General features: G+C 46.9%; 1 protein-coding gene and 2 long non-coding RNA genes across 4 annotated transcripts in view; 2 read left to right on the forward strand and 1 right to left on the reverse strand.

Annotated features, from left to right (window-relative positions):
* Rnf150 (ring finger protein 150) overlaps nucleotides 1–14,141 on the forward strand; it is a 215,612-nt gene extending 201,471 nt beyond the window's left edge. Inside the window, exon 7 of the mRNA XM_040734803.1 lies at nucleotides 6,907–14,141. Coding sequence (XP_040590737.1) covers nucleotides 6,907–7,028 — 122 coding nt within the window. The 3' untranslated portion in view covers nucleotides 7,029–14,141. The remainder of the gene's footprint in view (nucleotides 1–6,906) is intronic.
* A 2,584-nt stretch (nucleotides 14,142–16,725) lies between these two features.
* LOC121135729 overlaps nucleotides 16,726–20,464 on the reverse strand; it is a 41,889-nt gene continuing 38,150 nt past the window's right edge. Inside the window, exons 3-4 of the long non-coding RNA XR_005872836.1 lie at nucleotides 17,635–17,723; nucleotides 16,726–17,476 (exon numbers count right to left, since the gene is read on the reverse strand). This is a non-coding gene — a long non-coding RNA (uncharacterized LOC121135729). The remainder of the gene's footprint in view (nucleotides 17,477–17,634; nucleotides 17,724–20,464) is intronic.
* Nucleotides 17,350–20,358, forward strand: LOC121135728. Of its 2 annotated transcripts, XR_005872835.1 has the most exons (4): nucleotides 17,350–17,483; nucleotides 18,407–18,670; nucleotides 19,685–19,957; nucleotides 20,275–20,358. It is a non-coding gene; the product is annotated as an uncharacterized LOC121135728 (long non-coding RNA). The 2 variants fall into 2 exon arrangements; XR_005872834.1 differs by lacking the exon at nucleotides 18,407–18,670 and having other exon boundaries at nucleotides 17,360–17,483.

A 20,464-nucleotide genomic window follows, 5' to 3' on the forward strand; every position in this document is an offset into this window, starting at 1 on the left:
TGAGGCGACCTTCTGAGTCTCAAAAAGGGGGGGGTGTACTTTTTCAAGATCATATCACCCCCTGCTTAAAATCCCTCCATAGCTTTAGAAGATGTGGAAACAAAGAAAAGAACGTGTATCCTATGGCCATGATAATCCTGCGCCAAGGTGGATCAACATATTTTTCATCTCTAAAATGAGGTTTGTATTAAATAGGAGGCTACATTGTTTTTCACATTACTTTTTGTGGGTTATTTGCAAAGGAAGGAGACGAAGTCCACACACACGCGTGTGTTGTTGGTAGCTATGTTTACTCCTCTATTAGTACCAACAGAGAGAACCTTCAAGACCCTGAAGTTCAAGATGAAGTTCCCATGTGTGTTGTGGTCCCTGTGTAAGACGTCTGTCTGCATTAAAGGATAAAATTCTGTTAGGCTCAATTTAAAACAGAAGAAATACTAAAGAATGACTTCAAATTCTTCAGATCACTTTTAAAGAAAAATTTAGCAGAGAACGATGGTGAAATTGTGCAAGGTTACAACATGAAAACTGAACCAAGCACTTTCCACAAATCTCTTATTCGTTTGCGCCACCTTTGCCTTGAGTTTCTAAGAACAATACTTAATTTCCATGAATTTTGCAGCCCACAGCTACAGAGCCCCCTGTGAACCCCCATGCTGCTTTTTTAAACATCCAACTCACACAGCCCAGTTTAGAAAACACTCCTGTAAGTGTCATAAACTCTGTGGTTGGTGGACTGAAGTAAAGTGAGAAGCTGCCTCTGGGGATGGACAAATCCTGTCCCTGTGTGAGTAAGCTCTGTCCCTCCATGAATAAGTCCTGTCCCTATGTGTGTGAGCCCTGTCCCTATGTGAGTGAGCTCTGTCCCTGGGTGGTGAGCTCTGTCCCTGGGTGGTGAACCCTGTCCCTATGTGAGTGAGCTCTGTCCCTGGGTAGTGAGCTCTGTACCTATGTGAGTGATCCTTGTCCCTATGTGAGTGAGCCCTGTCCCTATGTGAGTGAGCTCTGTCCCTGGGTGGTGAGCTCTGTCCCTGGGTGGTGAACCCTGTCCCTATGTGAGTGAGCTCTGTCCCTGGGTAGTGAGCTCTGTACCTATGTGAGTGATCCTTGTCCCTATGTGAGTGAGCCCTGTCCCTATGTGAGTGAGCTCTGTCCCTATGTGAGTGAAATCTGCCCCTAGGTGGGTGAGCCCTTTTCCCTGGGTGGTGAGCTCTGTCCCTGGATGGTGAGCCCTGTCCCTGGGTGGTGAGCTCTGTCCCTGGGTGGTGAGCCCTGTCCCTGGGTGGTGAGCTCTGTCCCGGGGTGGTGAGCTCTCCTTGGGTGAGCAAGCTCTATTCCTGAGTGAGTGAGTTCTATCCCTGGTGAGCAACCTCTGCTCCTATATACGTAAGCTCATAGAGACCCCTGGATGGTGTGCTCTGTCCCTAGGTGGTGAACTCTACCCCTGTGTGAGCTAGCTCAGTCCCTTAGTGGCTGAACGCTGACTCATAGCACTGTAGCCAATTTGGCCCTTTCTTTGTACCTCTTTTTTGGCTAGAGTCACAGAAAAATCAGGAAATCGATCTATGATAGTAAACTATCTGATTGATTTGCAATGGAACTGCAGGTTGAAAAGCTTGTCTTGTGAGCTGAATTAGTTGATGACCATTAAGAGAAAAGAGCATGAGTGTGCTGTGTTGCCTATAATCCCTGCTGCCTGGGAGGGGAATTCCGAGTCAAGGCTAGCCTAGGGCTAAATATTAAATCTCAACCACAATTAAATAAGGTTTTATTTTTAAAAAGAAGGGGGTAGAGTGGGAGGGAGAAAGCTATTGATTTTACATTGTTGTAGTTTTGACAAATACCTGAGATGAAGCAACTTTAAACAGAGAAAAGGCTAATTTTGGCTCCTAATTTGGAGGTTTTGGTCCATGGCCTGGGCCTGTAGCAGCACCATACAGCATGCCAGAAGAGCAGGGGTAATGGAGGAGACCTGTCTGCCCAGAGACAGCCCGCAGGCAGAGAGAAAGCTGAACAGTCGCCCTGCAGAGGCACACCCCTGTGGATCTAAGACCCCCATTCACCCTCCTCTCCAAGGTCTCCCCACCTTCCGGCAGTGCCAAGTGGAGGCTTCAAGCCTGTAACATCTGAGCCTTTGGGGGATACACAAGGTCAAACTACAGGGAGGGAGGAAGAGGGGTGGTGAGGTACAATTCCCTGTAGAGGGCTCTTTGTTGCTGCTAGGTGGGGGGTTGGGAATCCAGAGTAGCTCAGGTTGAGCTCAGATTCCAGATCCTTCTATCCGGATAACCAGGTCCCAGATGACAAGCACACACCATGGCTGAACCCCTCTGGATTCGTCTCTGAGAATAAGGAGACTGCGCCTCTAAGAACTGATTCCTACACCTGTGCACGCATTTACCACATAGGCGATAAGGCTTTCAGAGGAAGAAAGAGGTGACTGGAAAAGCTGAGTATACCTTTAACATTTGGACTTGCTTCTTTCTCGCTAGTGGTTCTGTTAAATGATAATCCATTGTGTATGGAACACGGGGTTAGATTGCCATCAATGTATATAAAACAGCTAGAAAAGACTATTTTCAGCCCAAATTCTCATTTAATGGTCAATTAAACATTAGTCCTGAAGGATGAAGATGAGTTATACAAAGCAGCACAAGTAATTGGTAATAGCTAAACTAGAATATCGCCTAAAGTAAGCTAGAGTCCCAGTTCTCCTAGATGGATACAGAAACAGACACAGTTTTGAGGTAGGGTCTCACAACTGACGCTGGCTTCAAGCTCACTATACAGCCAGCAATAACCTCAAACTCCTGATTCTCCTGCCTCCACCTCTCATCTGCTGGGATTCCAGGGCGGGGGTACTGACACACCCAGCTAATCAATGCAGTTTTAAATGTCTATATCCCATCGTCATTGTGAAGTGTTTCAGGAAAGCACTGGGTAAGAGGAGTGGGTTAAACACATGATGCTATTTCCAGTCTCTCCTGAAACCTCACCAAAACTATAGCAAAGACTTCTTAATTAAACACGGGATCTGACATGTATAGGGTAAATCAAAGAAAAGACATTAGCAAAATTCGAGCCGGTTGGAAGAGTGAATGAGTGCTCAATGGTGGATCTGGCTGGTTTGTGACCTGCCCCACTGCAGGAACAAAGGCTCTCAGAGAGGCCTGCAGAGGTGAAGCTTCCCCAGCAGGGGAGCACAGTACAGGCTGGGACAGCCAGGATGAAGCAGTCCTGGAAAAGGAGGTTTGTCCGGTTTGTACCTGTGAGTGCCCCAGGCAGGGACACAAGTCATGTGACTCTAGAGCGGAAATGACGTTCATACGCAGAGTAAGCGTGGAAGGTGTGTGTAGGTGGCTGGCTGGCCAAGTGTCTGCTGTGAAGTAGGAGGCCAGCATCCAGTCTCTCTTTGTTTTATATATAGAATTCAGTGAATGCCACCACCTCAAATACTAAATATTTGCATTTCCCAGAGATGCCCTCAGAGTGGTGAGCTAGCCACGGGTCTGTTGCGTCACTGAGAGCTCCACGCATGTACGGATTTGGAGCATGTCAGAGCACGATCTTCAGGTGGGATGATCCACATGAAAAAGCCTAAGACTGACTCCTCAGGGCACAACTCTTACTTCTCTTTGTCTCTAGGTGTCTTAGAACCCCACCCCACCCCTTTCTGCCAGGCAGTGGCACAGGCAAGGGAAAGATGCCCCCCCATCCTCTTCCTCTTGCTACCTGCAGCAGGCCGTGGGGTCAAGTCAGGAGAGTGCAAAAACTGCTCCTCACCAGATGCAGCACACAGGAGCGTGGGCCCTGCACCTTTCCTGGGCAAAACAGTAGAGCTGGCCCCGTTTAGTGGGGGAACCTGGATCTGAGGATCCAAGAGCCAGTCCTGCAGAGCCAAAGCTGCAGGATCTCCACAACACAGGGCAACAGTCGGATAGGTAAGAAGAATGCTAGGGAGGGTCCCGCAGCCATAGTGGAGCAGAAACCAGAGGCCTCCAACCAGACCAGGGACTCTTTGTAATGAACACTTGCAGGTGAACATATGGATAAAAGGATTTATTGAGTGACTCAATGGGTCACACCAAAGCTTCCATGGAGAGATATTTTCATTTGTTTTGCTTTTCTTTCGTCTTTCTTTTTTCTCTCTCTTAAATTTTGTTTTATTTTGGGGAGGAGGTTGCAAGGGCAGAGGGAGGATATGAAGGGACAGGAAATGAGTGGGGTTGAGATGCTTGATGTGAAGGGCACGAAGAATTAAACAAAACAGGAAGGCTTCTAGAAAAGACGAACAGACCAAAGGGCAAACTCTGTGCCTCAACAGAACTCGCTACAGCTTCCACAAGATTCATCTCCCTTTTTTTTTCTTTTTCCTTTTGGTCTTTTGGGTTTGTTTTGTCTCTTTGGTTTGGTTTTTCTTTTAAATTTGGTTGAGGGAGGTCATGTTGCAAGGGTAGGGTGGACACGAGGAGCCGGGGAAGTAGGTGAGATCTGGATGCATGATATGAGATCCGCAAGACTTGACAAAAGTAGAAATACAGTGTCTTAGGAATTCTCTACTCTCTGTTAAACACACATATTTCCCTCAACTGTCCTCAACACGAAAAATAACGTCGGTATCAGCCAAAGCAAAAGTATAACAACTGCCCTCAGCCTTTATTGGGTAGACTACTTTATTGGTCTTTAATTGCATGATTCTTCAGCAGGGGGTAGAAAGTATGAGACCCTGGATTACAGCTGCCTTCAGGCTGATCTCGAGCCTCCCCCAGCCTGCTCCCTCTCCTGGCTGTGCATTCCAGTCATATTTAAATGTCTGCTGATGTCTGCCTGCCCCAGGAGTCCCTACTGCTTCCAGCCATCTGTGCTCTGTGACTGCTACTTAAAAGCTTATTCCATTTTCTCATCTGGCTAAAGCACAGCTCGTCCTTAGGACTCGGTCTGGACATTGTACCCATGGCACACACCTTCTTTGGCCCAGCATATGGTTACACAGCCTCTTCCCCTGCTCCTACCATACCTGGCCCATCTCCCACCAGAGCCAACGCTCTACTGGTCTGTCAGCCTGCTGGAGGGTAGGCTCCTTGAAGCCTTGAGTCTTCTTGTTCTCACATGCATAGCAGCCACCCAATTATTAGCTTATAGTAGGGAGTCAATTAATACATCTTGAATGAATGTGGGATGAGTACTCATCCCTGAGTATTTGGAAATAGATCCAGAAAAAAAAGGAAAGAAAGGAAAAACTACATCTTGAAACAAAAATCAATATAGATCCTAAAGCTAGGCTACAGAGTAAGACCTTGTCCCAAGAGAGAGAGAGAGGTGCCCAAAGCATGAATACTTCTTCCTGTTAACATTTTTAGCTCCTTGTTTTCTCACAGCAGCCTTGCAACATACACTCTTTGAGTGCTTGCTTCTGTTTTCATTTACCAATATATTGTTAAGCTGGAAACAGCATTAAATGTCTATTTATGCATCTACAAACTCTTGGAACATTCTGCTGAGATGGTTATAGGAACAGTGTCCATTAGGAGTGACACTGTTTTTGAGATACTTTCTGTTATGGACCTTGTTGCTTGACAAGTTTTAATACTATAAATAATGCTGAAGTAAACATTTTTGCACTTGTAATTATTGCTCCTTAGTGCATTCTGAAAATAAAATTATTAGGTGAAAATTTTACAACTCTAATGGAAGAATGAAATGGGATAAAGCTCTCTGGGGACTGGGAAGGGTAGTGGGAGGGGAGATGGAAAGAATTTTAATAAGGGTTCCATAGTCACGCTGGAGAAATCAGTTCTGGATTTCTTAAAATAGACCGGGGTGACGATTAGTTAGAACAATATGTGATATATTACAAAATGAGTATGGGAATAAGAATCTCCAGATATGAAAAGGATTCATGTTTGAAGACATAGAAACATTTATTACTTTGATTATTATATTCTATGTACACATATTAGGTTGCCATAATGTGCCATATTGAAGATGTACAAATACTAAGCCTTGTTTTCTATCTGCAATGCTCCAACATAAACATCTCAGTACACTCTTCACCACTACATTGTCTTTTTCTAAGAGTGAAGCTTACACTGCAGAAAGGAGCCCTTCCTCCTACTTCTCCTCATTGGGCACCCGTGTTACACTTCCCTGAGCCTGTTTTTCTGCGGCACCATCTTTCTTAGTGACTTTACAGCGGTTGCTGGGGTAAGAACACAGTCCTGAGACCGAGGAGCTGGCAAGCATGGGCATCTGGGTTCCATCCCCCCCCATAGAGGTGTGTCTCCTAGATGATCCTGGGTCCTGGGGAGCCTGCAGTCTGTATTAGCATCGCGGGAATGTTGGGCTGCTCCTCATTTGGTTCTCCTCTTTGGAGGCAGGGTCTCGCCAAGCAGCCTGGGCTAGCCTCCAACTCAGTCCTTCTGCCTAGACCTCCCCAGTGTCGAGATTACAGGCATTCCGTTTAACTTTCTCACCCATTTAGAATCTGTCTGTGGCTGCGTTTTTTGAGGTGAGGTTTGAATCGGAGTTATTTTTTACAGAACACACAATTTTTCCTAAGACTTTCTCACAGCTTTTAAAGAAATGCTAGTGGATAGGATGGAGAGATTCTGGCTCAGTATCTTACAGTGCATACTGCACCTCGGTAGGACATGAGTTCAGCTGCCAGCATGGACATCAGGAAGCTCACATCACTTATAACTCCAGGGGAACCAATGCCTCCGGTGTCCATGGGCACCTGCACCCATGGGCACCTACCCCCATGAGAATCCACATCACACATGTAATTTAAAAGCAGAAAAATAGGTCTTTAAAAAAAAGAAACAATACCAGGAGTGACGATACTTAAAAGGAAGCATCCAAAGGTTTAGCTTGATGTTGACCATAAGCTGTGCCTTGTTCCTACAGGTGATCAAGAGCCAGCTGTTGTGAGCAGCGACTCCGACATCTCGTTGATTATGGCACTGGAAGTGGGACTGTCTGATGTAGAACTCTCCACTGACCAAGACTACGAAGAGGTGAAATCCTGAAACGGCAGAAACAGACAAAAGAAAACCCGGGACCCAGGGGGGGCCGGAAGGAAGCATGCTCCGGGACTTGAACTGGATACATAGTCTTCAGCCCATCGTGGCAGCCCCAGGGCACTCTGTTCAAGGGTGGTAACTGAAAGCAATATCCAAAGTTTCCAGAGTCAGGATGCGGGTTCCCATCTCTGCAACAACCGTGGCCTTGGTGTGGAAGCTGAAAGCTGGATACCTCCGCGTCTGCGCATCACGCTGCTGGAGGTGCGGCTTGCAGACTGGGAGGAGTAAGGCTTCCTTCAGCTTCTCCCATCTTCCTGTTCCTGTTCGGAGAAGATGGCTTCATTCCCCTGGTGATTTCTTTTTAAAGATGACGTGTAGTTCACATCTGTTCCTTCGTTTTCCCTTTGATTCACTCCAGCCCATGTGCGGAGAGGTCTGTTTAGAGGTCCTGGCTGCTGCTCCAACGATTGGTTTGCACGGCACCTCTAAGGTATTCTGGTAATGAGGTCTCGGAGTGAAGTGTGCATGACTTCGAGAATTGCCCCAGCACCATGAAGTAAGTGGTGGAAGGCCAGAGTTCATCAAATGTCTAACGCCATCCTCTGAGTGGGTCTTCACGAGACAGCGACACTAAGTTCTGAATCTGCTGAGTCTGTTGCTCGCTGGTTGTGTTCACCTACATCATGCGGGCCCCCTCTTGCCATGCTCCGTCCGGGGCCACCATCGCAGAGAGGACTATCAGGGAGAAGGGTGGTTCCTCAGACTTCAGGGTCCTAGTCTAAAATCAGAAGTCCCCCGCAGGGCACGAAGGCCAGTGCTCAGAGTATGAGGAACTATAAGCCTAGTTAAAAAAAAAACCCGATATCCCATCTTCCCAGAACAAGGAAGATGCATGTCCTCCTGGTTATCCCCAAGGCCTCAGCAGTTTACCAACTATGTAAGTGAGTTCTGTGGGACCAGGCTATAGAAAAGATGCACTCATATTTTTTAGGTCACTGGCATCCAGGTGTGAGCTTACTTCCGGTTCAGTTCCTCACCAGCCGACATGGAAAGCTCTAAATAAATCCTTAGCAGTTTGCAGCTCGGGGTTCCTGAGAGCAATCCTGGTACCAAGATGGGATATGATTTGATAAGGTGTGACCCAAAAAGTATATCGTGGGGCAATTGCTGAGTTGTGAGAAAGAAATAAGATAAGAAGGAAAAAAAAGTAACCAATGACTATCAAACTCCACCTGTGCTATAAAGTGATTTGTGATTTTGTTCTTTTTGATTGTTTGTTTGTTTGTTTGTTTGAAACAATGAGGAAAGTGTTCTGTTTCCCAAGTGGACAGTTTGGTGATACACCGGGTGACCAGGAGGCTCTCCTTGTCATCTCTGGCAGCTGGCAAGGTCACACAGAGAAGGGATTAACCAGGGACACAAGCTCTTCCCACTGAGCTGTATTTATGGATATGGTTTGGGCTTTTCCACCTCATTACGCTTAATACTCATTCAAGCAGGGCTTGGTTAAGCTGCAAATCCTTGCTGCCCACTGGAATTTTGAGTCCGGGGCAGCGGAGTTCTCCATGGCTTTTCCTAGCTCCCTTTAATGAGTTCCTGTCTGGCGGTGTCTGAGCACACAGCACAGCAAGGAGAACAGAGCAACCGTCAGAAAGGAACTCTTCTGTCTCGGGTCCTGCACGTCCCATAATTAATTCCAGCCTCCTCCAACGGCTGAGAATATCAATGGCAAGGGGGTATGCAGGCGAGCACGGAAGCAGGCTCTGGAAAACGAGGGATCTAGCAGGTGCGGCCCACGGTTCCCTGTCTTTTGCACTACTCCAGTGGGAGCTGTTTGTTAACAGTTGTGTCATGCAGCGAGTTTTGATATTGTCAAAAAAAAAACCTAGGGCAATTCAACAGCAAAGGAAATATAAATTATATGCCATGTCCAAGGAGAAAAGGGGTTGGTGGGCTTTTCCCTGTGTGTTTGGAGGGTGTTTTCCAGCCAACGGTCAGGTAAACATCTGATTACACAGCAAGCCCCTGACCTGATGACCTATAGGATGCTGAATGGATGATGAAGGGTCCAACAGGTCCATCCTCCTTACCATAGCCTTTCTGGTACCTTCTACAACAGACTCTGACCTGGGGGCCCAGTGATCCACGCATGGCTGTGCAGCCCAGAAATGCAAACCGAGTAGGTATTTACAGGCATGCTGTTTTCGGTAGCAAGTTTCTGCACCAATTCCATCCAACAGAAATACAGCCCAAGTCACATATATATTTTTTAAAATTTCCATTACCCACATTTTAAGAAGCAAAGGAGAAACAGGTGAAAATAATTTACTAATATTTTTATTTAACCCAATATTATTGTTTCAACATGCAATTGATGTGGAAAGTGTTAAGGAAACATTTTCTTCTCCTTTTTAATATATCTTCTACATCCATTGTGTCTTTTATACCCACAAGACATCTCAGTTTTTACTAGCCACAGCTTGAGCTTTCGGTAGCCACGTGTGCCTAGTGGCCACCAGCTGGACAGCACAGCCCCAGAGGTACACTCCAGAATCCTCACAGGTATTCCTGGCTCTGAACGGAGAGAACAGAGATGATGACCTCAGCTGTCACAGGGAGGGCAAGACTCCATCCAAGCCACCTAAGGAGAGGGCCAGGGGTACACTTGGTTCATAATGAATATTGCTTCAAATAGCCTTTACCAATTTTCTGCTTGAACTTTCCAAGCAATAGTTTCCACTATCATCAACTGCTACTTCTCTGACAAGTTGTTTGTTAACAACAACAGGCCAACCAACCATGTTGATTTGGTGCTTAACTGAAATTGTACCCCTCACTTCTAAGAGCCCTTGAGACTCATGTGTGACACTTAGCCAAAGAGAATTTACCTCAACCCCTAGTTCTTCCTCCTTGGGGCTGCCCAGTTCTAGAGAACTAAAAGTCAGAGATCTGAGGAGAGGCCCAGGGAACTGCATACTGACCCCAGATATACGAGCATGCAGCCTTGCGATGAGGGGAATCTTGGAGGCTTGTGACCACCAGCTCGGGGAATGGCCAGCCACTTTCTGTTGAGCATCACCCATCATGCATAGGCTGTGGGAGGAAAAGAGCCTTGAATTCCTTCAGAGTTGCTTTCAGGACGGCTTCCTCCAATGTGCTCAGTCATCCTGGAAGAGCCAATGCCTCATAAATACAGCATTTGAATACAGACTAGCCCCTAGGGTTTGGTTGTGCCTTCAATGTCACTTCTGGTCACACAAAACCAAGGGAGAGAAGCAGTGTAGAGAAAATAGATAATAAATGTAACAGAGGTACCTAGCTAACTCAACACTGCATGTAACATCCTGCCCATGGAAACAAGTCTCTGTCCAAAGAAAGTTTTGTATTATTATTTTTGCTTTGTATTTCTCTCATCTGTGGGAGTTCATAGGTCTTGCTATGGTTCTATTAAGAGTGGCTGTGTCCAGTAGCCATTTCTGTTACAGTGCAGACATCCCTGGAGCTACCACACTTCCAGAATCATAAAGGATGGCAGATAGTCTGACTAGGATTCATTGTTAGAAACTTAGTTGGTATGAAATAAACTATAGAACATAAGAATTTAATGGCATCTAGTTGTCCACTGAATGAATAGCCTCAGCTGACCATGAAAATTACCAAATAAAAGCTTTCAGAAATTTTAGGAAATAGTGTCACACCCCATATGAAGACAGGACCTAGCCTTCTGCAGTACGGAGGCCACTGAGGTGATGTCCTGTAGCAGTCTTAACATCCTGTGTTTCTTTTGTGCTTTCCTGTGTTTTTGACAGCCTGGTTTGTGTGTGTGTGTGTGTGTGTGTGTGTGTGTGTGTGTGTGTGTATGTGCACACATGTGCTCATACGTGCATACACCTTCCCTATCTTCCCTCTCATTTCCTTTTCTTCCTATTTCCTACAAGGAATTCCCAGTAATGGCCACTTGCTGCTGCTCCCTTTCCTGGGTCTGGCTAAACTCTAACAAGGTTACAGTCCCAGAACGCTGTGGAGACCTGCTGTCTCCCATGGTCAGACTCTACAGCCTTCTAGTTCACACAACCCTGGAGCAGGATCTGTGGCTCCTATGTCTGCCATCCGCCCGAGCTCCACATCGGCGAGCATCAGGGCTCACTTCTCAGACATGATCCATGGACTACTTAACCCTGTGAAGGAGGAGCAAGGCACAGCTCTTTTCTTCAGAGGGCAGGCTGATGCTTTCTTGAGTAACATCTTCATCCCTGGGAGCCGAGGAGCAGGGTGGTGACTGCATTTTACAGGGAAGGTAACCAGTGCCCTGAAGGACATCCGTGAGGAGGTAGGACCCCAGGCCAAAGCAAGGCTTGCTAAGTGGAAAGTCTCCCTGGGAAAAAATGCCCCTGCCCTGGGTTCAGAGCTTATCAGTGAGTCCCAGGGAGAGGAGGTGTTTAAGAATTCAGTATCCATGAGTTAAAACACTCTTGAGTTACAGAGAAGATTGGAATAGCCTGAAAATAAGTTAATTCTGAAAATCAGGTCTCAGTTTCTCATTGGTACATAGCTCTTCTGGCTCTATTCTGCTCCCAACACCAGTAGGGACAGTGGTGTTTAAAGTCTGTTAGATAGGAAGTCACTTTGCCCACCAGCCTTTTGGTGACATGGTGTTGTCCCTGAACTAATGAAGTTAGTGCAGACCCTAGATGTGGATTTTTAATTACCAAGTCCTTTAATCACATCAAATCCTTGTCCTGTAAGAGCCTGCCTCAGTCTCTCTCTCTCTCTCTCTCTCTCTCTCTCTCTCTCTCTCTCTCTCTCTCTCTCTCTCTCTCTCTCTCTCCCTTGTCCTTAATAATAGAGTGGCCTTTTCATGAACCCCAGTGGCACTATTGATGTCCACAGTCACTGCAGAGCTGTTGGCTCTCTGGCTCAGAAAAATCTCCAGGGAACAGAGAGAAAGCTGAGTTACCCAAAGTCACTGCTGGATAGGAAGTCTATGGGTTTGCCATCCTTAGGCCAGCAAGGACCTTGGGGAATCGGGAACGATGTGGACCATATGTGTTAACTAAGCCAAAGACTGACCACCACCCAAATGGACACACGTTCTTCCATGAACTAGCTAAATTTTCTCCTGACGTTCTCACAAACAAATCAAGATGGACCCTCGGTGGCTTTGATTTTTGAGGGCTGCTGCTTCGTCTTGCTAAATCCACAATTCTAAAGTAAATGAACTGTGGCCTTGGTGACATACCTTCTTTAATCTCTAGTGTTCAACCTCCCTTTTCCTTGAAAACTTTCAGACAAATGTACCACTTATACTGAACTCAGAATATTGTTCTTTTTCTTTGAGAATGTGAAGATTTTAAATAGCCAAAGAATTTTCATGTGTAAGAGTTAGCTACCTGTAGTATATCCTGCTCTTTGAAAAAAATACCAAATTGTTGCCTGTAGGGATAGAACAGGTGAAGGAAGGTGTGTGGGCTTAGCACTCCAAATTTGTGTTGGTATCTTCAGTGCTGTAGGATGTTATTGTAGGGGACAGAGCGCCCTCTGCTGGAACAACACCTAGATTATCTCAGCAAATTTGTTATTCAACAATGTGTGTCTTACTTTTCATCCATACCGTTCCCTCAATAGCGGAGAACTTGGTTAACACTTATCGAATGAGGAGAGAATGTCATGAACTCTAAAGAAATGTGGGAGACCTCAAAGCAGTCCTGTTTTAAAACATCGCTGTGTTCTGTTGCTGTCTGGGAAGATGCCCCTAGCTGGGATGCGTGCAGAATTATCAGCACAGGTCTGTTTGACTTAGCTCCACCCCCTCATCAATAAAAGGATTTCATCTGTATGAATGTAAATGGTGTGAAATACTGAAGTGGTTTTACGTGTACAGAATCACCTTACTTCCTGCTTCCAAATTACTGGCAGGAAATGATTGTACCATTTTCTAATTAGGAGGAGAGTTAGAGGAGGGTGGGGAGGGAGCGCTATTTTTATAGTGGGATATCCATAACACTTAGAAAACCTGAAGTCATTTTGTATTGTGAAGTTACATTCCATCCATTCCCAGGGGTGGGGGGCCTGGGGTTCTTCAAAACTCTCATCAGGTGGAAGGAAGAATTTTCTCATTTGCAGGGAAGTCTCTTGAGTATCTACAGTACCAAATGTGGCAAGCACTTTTGTAACCTGCAGACCAGAACCAGCAATTATCAATTTAAAAGCAGGGGCAGGGAGTAAGGGCATTTTTTTAACTCTCTGTGTAACACATTGTGATTTTTAAAAAACAATTCCTCAAAGAGTGGATTTGCAAGTCTGAAATAACCTAGCATGACGTCATAAGTCAGTCTCCAGCATCACCATCCCCATGAGCAAAGGGAGAATCCAGTGGCTTTAATTTTCCTCCCTAACATGAATTGTGTGCTTCCCCTGTGAAACTCCACAGTTGGTATTTATTGAGCTTGGCCACGAGGTCACTTTGGCAGGCCCATGGGTCAAGTGTAGGATGGTCTCACCCCTGCGTTTCTCCTCGACTCATAGTCTGGGGGCATGAGCCGGGCCTTCCTCAACTTCTTTGCCCTCTGACCCACAAATCACAAGAACCAACTCCAGGTGGTTTCCATTTTGGACACGGAGTTTGGTTCACTCTCATGTGTGGAGATGTGGTTGTTGTGCGGTCTAGAGGCCCCCCCGCGTACAGTTAGGGCAGTGTGTTATTTTCTGTTTGTGGTCTGCTTGTTCGTCTCCTTCTTCCCCCACCCTGGGCACCTACCCTACTTCTCTTACGCACTTTATATCTCTTTAAATACACAAGAAACTGGAAGGAAAGGAAGCCCAAGCCCAGCTTTAAAGGAGTCCTCTTCTGAGAGGAAATGCAGATTCCGTTTTTGCCTCATCATCTTCTCAGTGTGCTGGGAGAGCATCTACAGCTCGTCTGGTCCTGGGCTGGGGACGAAACATCAAGGATGAGAGTTGGAAATATTAAAGACTATTACGTAAATAAGCACGACTGTGTTCTGATGTATGGTCAAAAGATATATCAAGTTTTAAAGAACTTGACATGAGGATTGTGACTTCCAGGAAGACCATTTGTTTGTTTTGTTGTTTTGGTATTTTTAATAAAATGGAAATAGACTTTTGTGGTTGTGCTATCTATACCCCCTAACTCGGTCACCTCTCACCCAAGGTGGGCCCTTTGGGTTTCATGACATCAATATTTACTGTTAAGTCATTATCATGGGTGTCATGACATCAATATTTACTATTAAGTCATTATCATGGTAAAAGCAAAATATAACAACAACTGACTTGTTCCTGTCAGGTAGGTCAATGGTCAAGCACTCGGCCTTGTCATGGCTCTCCGAAGGAGTCCATTAAAGAGTTGATGACACAAGGCTGGTGAGATGACTCAGAAATGAAAGGCATCTGCTGTCAAGCTTGATAACTCATGTTCCAACTGAAGCCAGAAGTCATGGAAGGAATGAATCAAATTCTGAGTTCTTCTCTCACCTGCAAATGCCCTAACACACACACACACACACACACACACACACACACACACACACACACTAAATGAAACATAAATTAATAAACTAAAAATTTTAAGGTGCCTCCCAGCACTCGGGAGGCAGAGGTAAGTGGATCTCTGTGAGTTCAAGCCCAGCTTGGTCTACAAAGCAAGTTCTAGGGCACCCAGAGCCGTTACACAGAGAAACCCTGTTTAAAAATGGGCACTGTCCAAAGGCCCATATCCATCCACCGCAGGTTTGTAATTTTAATCATGGCTGCACTTTGGGAGGGGGGGCTGTCTTCCAGGTAGTCTGTGATAGCCACACCATTTACACCTGCTTATTATCCATTTATACAGTGTGTGTGTGTGTGTGTGTGTGTGTGTGTGTGTGTGTGTGTGTGTGTGTGTAAGCCAGAGGTCAACATTACTCTTCACTGGCATTCACCTTGTATTTTGATACAGGATTTCTCCTCACTGGCCCAAAAGTAGCCAAGTAGACTAGGCTGGCTGGGCTTTGATTCCCAGGGCTCCAACAGTCTCCACCTCCCTAGGACTAGCTAGGGTTACAACGTTGCACCAGCACATCCAACATTTTCTTCTTATGGGAACTACGCTATCCAGGTCCTTGTACTCCGAGGATGACTGCTTTAAGGCCTGAGCCCTCTCCCCAGTCCACCATTCCTCAATGATTTCAAGCAAAAGAACCTTAGGATTTACTTGGGGTTTGCAAAGGAAATGCAAAAGAGGCAGGACAGGAAGGTGAATGGCACCCCTGGTCACTGAATCACCTACAGGAAGTCAGCAGAGCTGCAGGGTGGTGCAGACCCAGCACCTGCCCATCCAGGATCCCCACTGATGCCTTCCAGGAGCAGGTCAGCCTGATCCCCCAAGCTCCACTCCCCAGGAGATGCGGACACTAAAAAATGACACTGTCAAAAACTCAAGCATTTGGCTGTCACCTCGGGAAACTAGTGTGTATGTACATAACAGTGTTTTTACAGCTTAGCTTCCCCAGGTACAGTCCACACTTAAGCTGTAGGCAGGTAGATAATGCAAGGGATGGTTAGGAGTGATGACTACACTGGAATGCACCTTGACCTTTAAGCTTCCATTATGCAATTTTTATCTTCCAGACACCTACCATTAATCATTCCTCTGGCGTATACAGACATGAAGCTATTACCCAGAATCCAGGCACCATTGCTCCCAACTGCAGCCTTCACATTTTTCCAATAGACCAGGACTTCCCATGGGGCACATGCTAGTTTATGCTCAAAATTACAGCACAGAGTCCCAAGGTCAGTGGGGGTGGAGATAAGGTATCAGACAGTCCACATTAGCTGACCACGGCTTTCCGACTGCCATAAAAGCATACCGTAACTTTGTGTATTGGCTTTTCCTGATGCTGAATGGTGCAGAATATTTTCTCAGGGGTTTGTTTTCCAGCCCTGCCCCGGACATGACCACCTGTGTAGGTGCATAAACATTCAAACTGGAAATCCCCGCCAGGCAGCATTCCCCATATGTGCCTTGTGTGTCCCACAGACCTTTGTCCGAAATGGTTCATTGGGGTTGTCAATTTGACTGCATCGGGAGACACCCGAAGCATTCATACGGCACACTTTAGAGTGTGTCTATAAGTTCTTTCCAGAGAAATTTAACTTAAAGTGGGGGTCACCCTGCATGCGGCTGGTACCGCCCCCATGGGTTGAGATCCCACCCTGAACAAAAGGGAAGTTGAGGCCCTGTGGCCCGCATTCCCTGCTCTCTCCATGGGGAAGCATGGAGATGTGAGAAGTCCCGCCCTCTCTGCTGCCATGGCTGCCCCTGCCCTGCCATGAGAAACCACTTCCCCTCCAACCGTGAGCTGCATTTGCTCACAGCAAGAGAGTAACTAACACACTGCTCCTGGCTGAATGGGGAGGTCAGGGCTGTTTAGTTTGCACTGTTATCAAGACGTGCGATTGGGTGTGTCCCCAGGAAAGCACAGGACACTCACATCCAGGGAGTCACACCTGACTTCCCCCGAGGAGTGGAGTGTGGAACCACTGGCGGCTTCTGTTTGAAAAGGCACCCCTGGCCCCCATCTCCCATCCCACCCTGCTCATCCTGTGGAAGAAGAAAAGCCCCCTGGAACTCCATGGAAGCCAGCCAGGCCAGTGGCACCCTGTGACTCTTGTTCTGAAAAAGACACAAACGTGAATTTAGTTAGTTTCTAAGTCTCAGTTCATTTGAAGGTGACATTAGTATTGGTTCTGGGTTTTTGTTTTGTTTCGATTTTTTTTTTGCCTTATTTCAGTGATACAAGAGGAGGATTAAATGGGGAGAAATGGGATGGGGCGAGGATAGGGTGCAGGAGGATTGGGTGAAGGCAGGGTTGTGCGGGATGAGGTGGGGGAGAGGGCTGAGTAAGGGGGAGGATGGGGAGGGATAGGGTCAGCCTAAGGGCTGGGATAGATGGGGATGCAGCTGAGAACTGTGGGAAGGAAGCCTGGCAGTGGGAGGGGCTGGGAGAGGGTGGAATGGGGTAGGGATGAGGGTGAGCTTTAGTGAGGATGAGGCTGGAGAAACGGGAGGCCTGTGGGGTGCAGAGGAGTGGGGGAGGGGAGGAAGACTCCGGCTCCTCCTTCTCTGTGACAATTCCCATCCACGGCCCGCGTTAGGTGCCTCCGGATGAGAAACTCGGGTGACTGCGGGGGGCCGCGTTCTTATGATTCATTTTCAAACAATAGTCCCATTGTCCTCAGTGACTCAACAGCAGGCATCACTTTAGCTTTGACTTGTGAGCACTTGCTGGTTAGTCTCTCAAGACCCACGGCTGGGCCGTCCTCTCCACTGTGCCGCCGAATGTCGGAGAACCCCTCTGTGCACCATGACTGCATCATCTCGTGATTCCACAGTGCCCTAGCACCACAAGGATGCCAGCCGGGGCCTCCAGCGAGTGGAAATCTGTAACCTGCTGGGAGGTGAGAGTTGAACTCTTCCAGTCCTCAGGGGCTTTCCACAGGGAAGACCTTGCTGACCCTCTCTCTATCTCAAGGTCCAGATCTGATCATAGTCCTGATCCCAGCCCGCCGTCCCCACCCCCCAACTCCGCACCTCCTGGAGCATTCCTACCTTTGTTCCTTGGGGTCATTAATTAAACAGTTGAGGGATAAACCGGAGTCAGCTTCATTGGCAGCCTCGACATTTGGTTGCTATGAGAGCTGTGTGCACAACAAAGCCGCCGTTGGTGTTATAGACCTTGTGGGAGCCAAGGGTCCCAAATCCCTAAGAATAAAGCGTAATTTGGAGCTATCTGTCCTTATAAATAAGTGTGAGAGCAGACCTGAGTTGCAGACTAAGAATATAGTAAAGGTGGCCTGAGGAGAAGCTGCCATCACTTGGCCTGGGTCTGCAGCTTTTCCTGCCAGCAAAATTCCCCACAGCCTAAGGAGACCTTGGCCCGGGATTGAGGGAACCTTACCCACGTGGCTCTTCACATAGGGGAAAGGGGGGTACCTGCGTTACTGCTATAGAAGGGCCTGCCTCTCCTAGCTCAGACAGCTCAGGGTGAAGAATATGAAAGCCTGAAGCTGCCATTGGTTACACTGACAGGAAGATTACTGTCTAGTCAAGAAATGGGATGGTTATGACCACAATGCATAAGCAGGGGGAGATATGCCTACACACACACACACACACACACACACACACACACACACACACACACACTGACACTCACTCACTCACAGACAGCCCACAAGGTGAACTCCTAGGGAGTGTTGTGTGGTTTTTGCCTCTGCAGACTGAGAGAGAGGCCTTGCGATCCCAAGGTGTTCTATTCCTTCCTACACTCAGCCATTCAGTCAATAATCATTACATCAGGCTTTATAAAACTGTTTCACAGACCACAGCTGTCCTTCCTTGAGCAGCCCCTGCAGTAACTCCCGGGCTTGAACAATAGGAAGTCAAGGAGAGGAGTTCCTGCTCATTATTCACAGCAACTAGATGTTGAGAGAAACTCCGCTCACACCAAAGCACAAACCTCCTCCAAGACGAGTGTCTGAGCTGGTGGCAGATAAGAGAAATTCCTGGTCACCAAGATGGGAAGACAGGAAAGCGACCGGACTACCCAGAGGGAAGAAGACCCAGAAGCAAGTGCATCCCTGATGTGTGTATTGACCCCAACACCAACATCCTGCCCTAGCTCCTCCATAAATTTTTCCTGGAAAGATAAGGTGTGGACAGCTTAGGTTCTGTGAGCCACACATGAGTTTCTTCACTTGGTTTCATTGTTGTTGATTTTGAGGAACCACTCAACTTTTCCACAGCATCCTTTGCTGGAAGCACATGCTGAAACAGGATGAGCACAGGATACTGCTTTAGGGGACAGGATCCAGATCAGTCCCTGGCACAAAGTAACCCATAGGAAGTTTGCTTAGAAGAGTTGGGAGTGGTCACCAGTGATGGCCTTGGTTCTAGAGAACACAGGGGAAAGACAGCTGTCTCCTTCCAGAGACGCCATCACCGTAGACCAGCCTTCCTGTGGGTGATGGTCCAACACCCAGTGACCCTCATGCTGTGAACACCTGAGCTGCACATTTAGCTAAGATCATGGTGTGCCAATATCGTGCCAAGTCCTGCTGGCAGCTCCTTACTGGAGCAATGCACTTTAAACCCAGTTCTCAAAGAAAAGCTAGCAAGCCAAATTCCAAGGGTTCTAACTTTGTTATCAAAACTCCCAAAGCAGTTGGCATGCCAGCAATCCCAGCACTTTGGAGGCCCAGCCAGAATGATCATGAGTTTGAGGCTGGATTATTCTCAAAAATAAGGAAAATTAAAAACTCAAATACAAGAAGACAAGTTATACAAATAAAATACAAAGACTAAAACACAAAGGATTGGCAATGTGGGAAATGCCAGGGACAAGATACCTAAGTGTGTTTCTAAGGAGTTCTACAGTCTGGGATGAACTCTTAGCATTATTTCAGGGTTCAGCTTTAGAGACACCAACTAAGAAGGGAAGACAGAGGCACTTTAGCTGGTTGAGTTGCTTTGACTTTATGAAGATGGGTTTAGAGGAACCTGAATTGCATCTGTCAAAGGGTCTTCTTGCTTCTATGACTTTGGAAGCTATTTAACACTTTAGTTAGGAAACCATTCTTAACTCAGACTTTATCTGCAGGGTGCCGGGTAACTGACCCTAGCTGTGCCTCCCAGCCAACTCCACCTGAAGCCACATTGTTGATTCAAACACAGATCTCAGGATGTAGGAAGAACCTCGGGAAGTGTTATACGGATAACTGCACAAACCAGGAGGCCCAATGGTCTCCACAAAACTAAGTCCAGATTGCTTTTTGTGCTTGCTAGCATACAGTCAACTTGACAGAAACCAGGGTCATGGGGAAGAAGAAAGCTCCACTGAGAAAATGCCTCTATTCTGCAGACTAACCTACAGGTTAGTCACTGGGACATCTTCTTGATTGACAACTGAGGTAGAAAGACCCAGCCCACTGTGGGCAGGGCCACCCAAGCAGGTGGCCCTGAGTTGTATAAGAAAGCAGACTTGGCAATTGGATGGGGTGCTGGATGGAATAGGGGGTCGGTGGGGAGCATGGGAGGATGGGAGGGAGAGGGAACTAGGATTGATATGTAAAATATGATTGTTTCTGAACTAAATTTAAAAAGAAAGGAAGAAAGCAGTTCTAAGCAGCTATGGAGAGCAAGACTGTAAGTAGTTTCCTCCACGGCCTCTTCTTTGGTTCCCGCCTCCAGGTTCCTGCCCTGGTTGAGTTCCCGCCTTGGCTCCCTGCATCATGAACTGTAAGCTGTAAGATGAAATAAACTCTTTCTTCACTGTGTTGCCTCTGGTCAGTGTTTTATCATAGCAGTAGAAAAGCAAACTAGAACACTGTTGCGGAAGAATACCCTAGTTTAGGACTTTCCCTAGGGATGCTAAGGATTA

Source organism: Mesocricetus auratus, unplaced genomic scaffold, assembly GCF_017639785.1.
Source record: "Mesocricetus auratus isolate SY011 unplaced genomic scaffold, BCM_Maur_2.0 Super-Scaffold_100041, whole genome shotgun sequence".
In the NCBI taxonomy this organism is placed as follows: domain Eukaryota; kingdom Metazoa; phylum Chordata; class Mammalia; order Rodentia; family Cricetidae; genus Mesocricetus; species Mesocricetus auratus.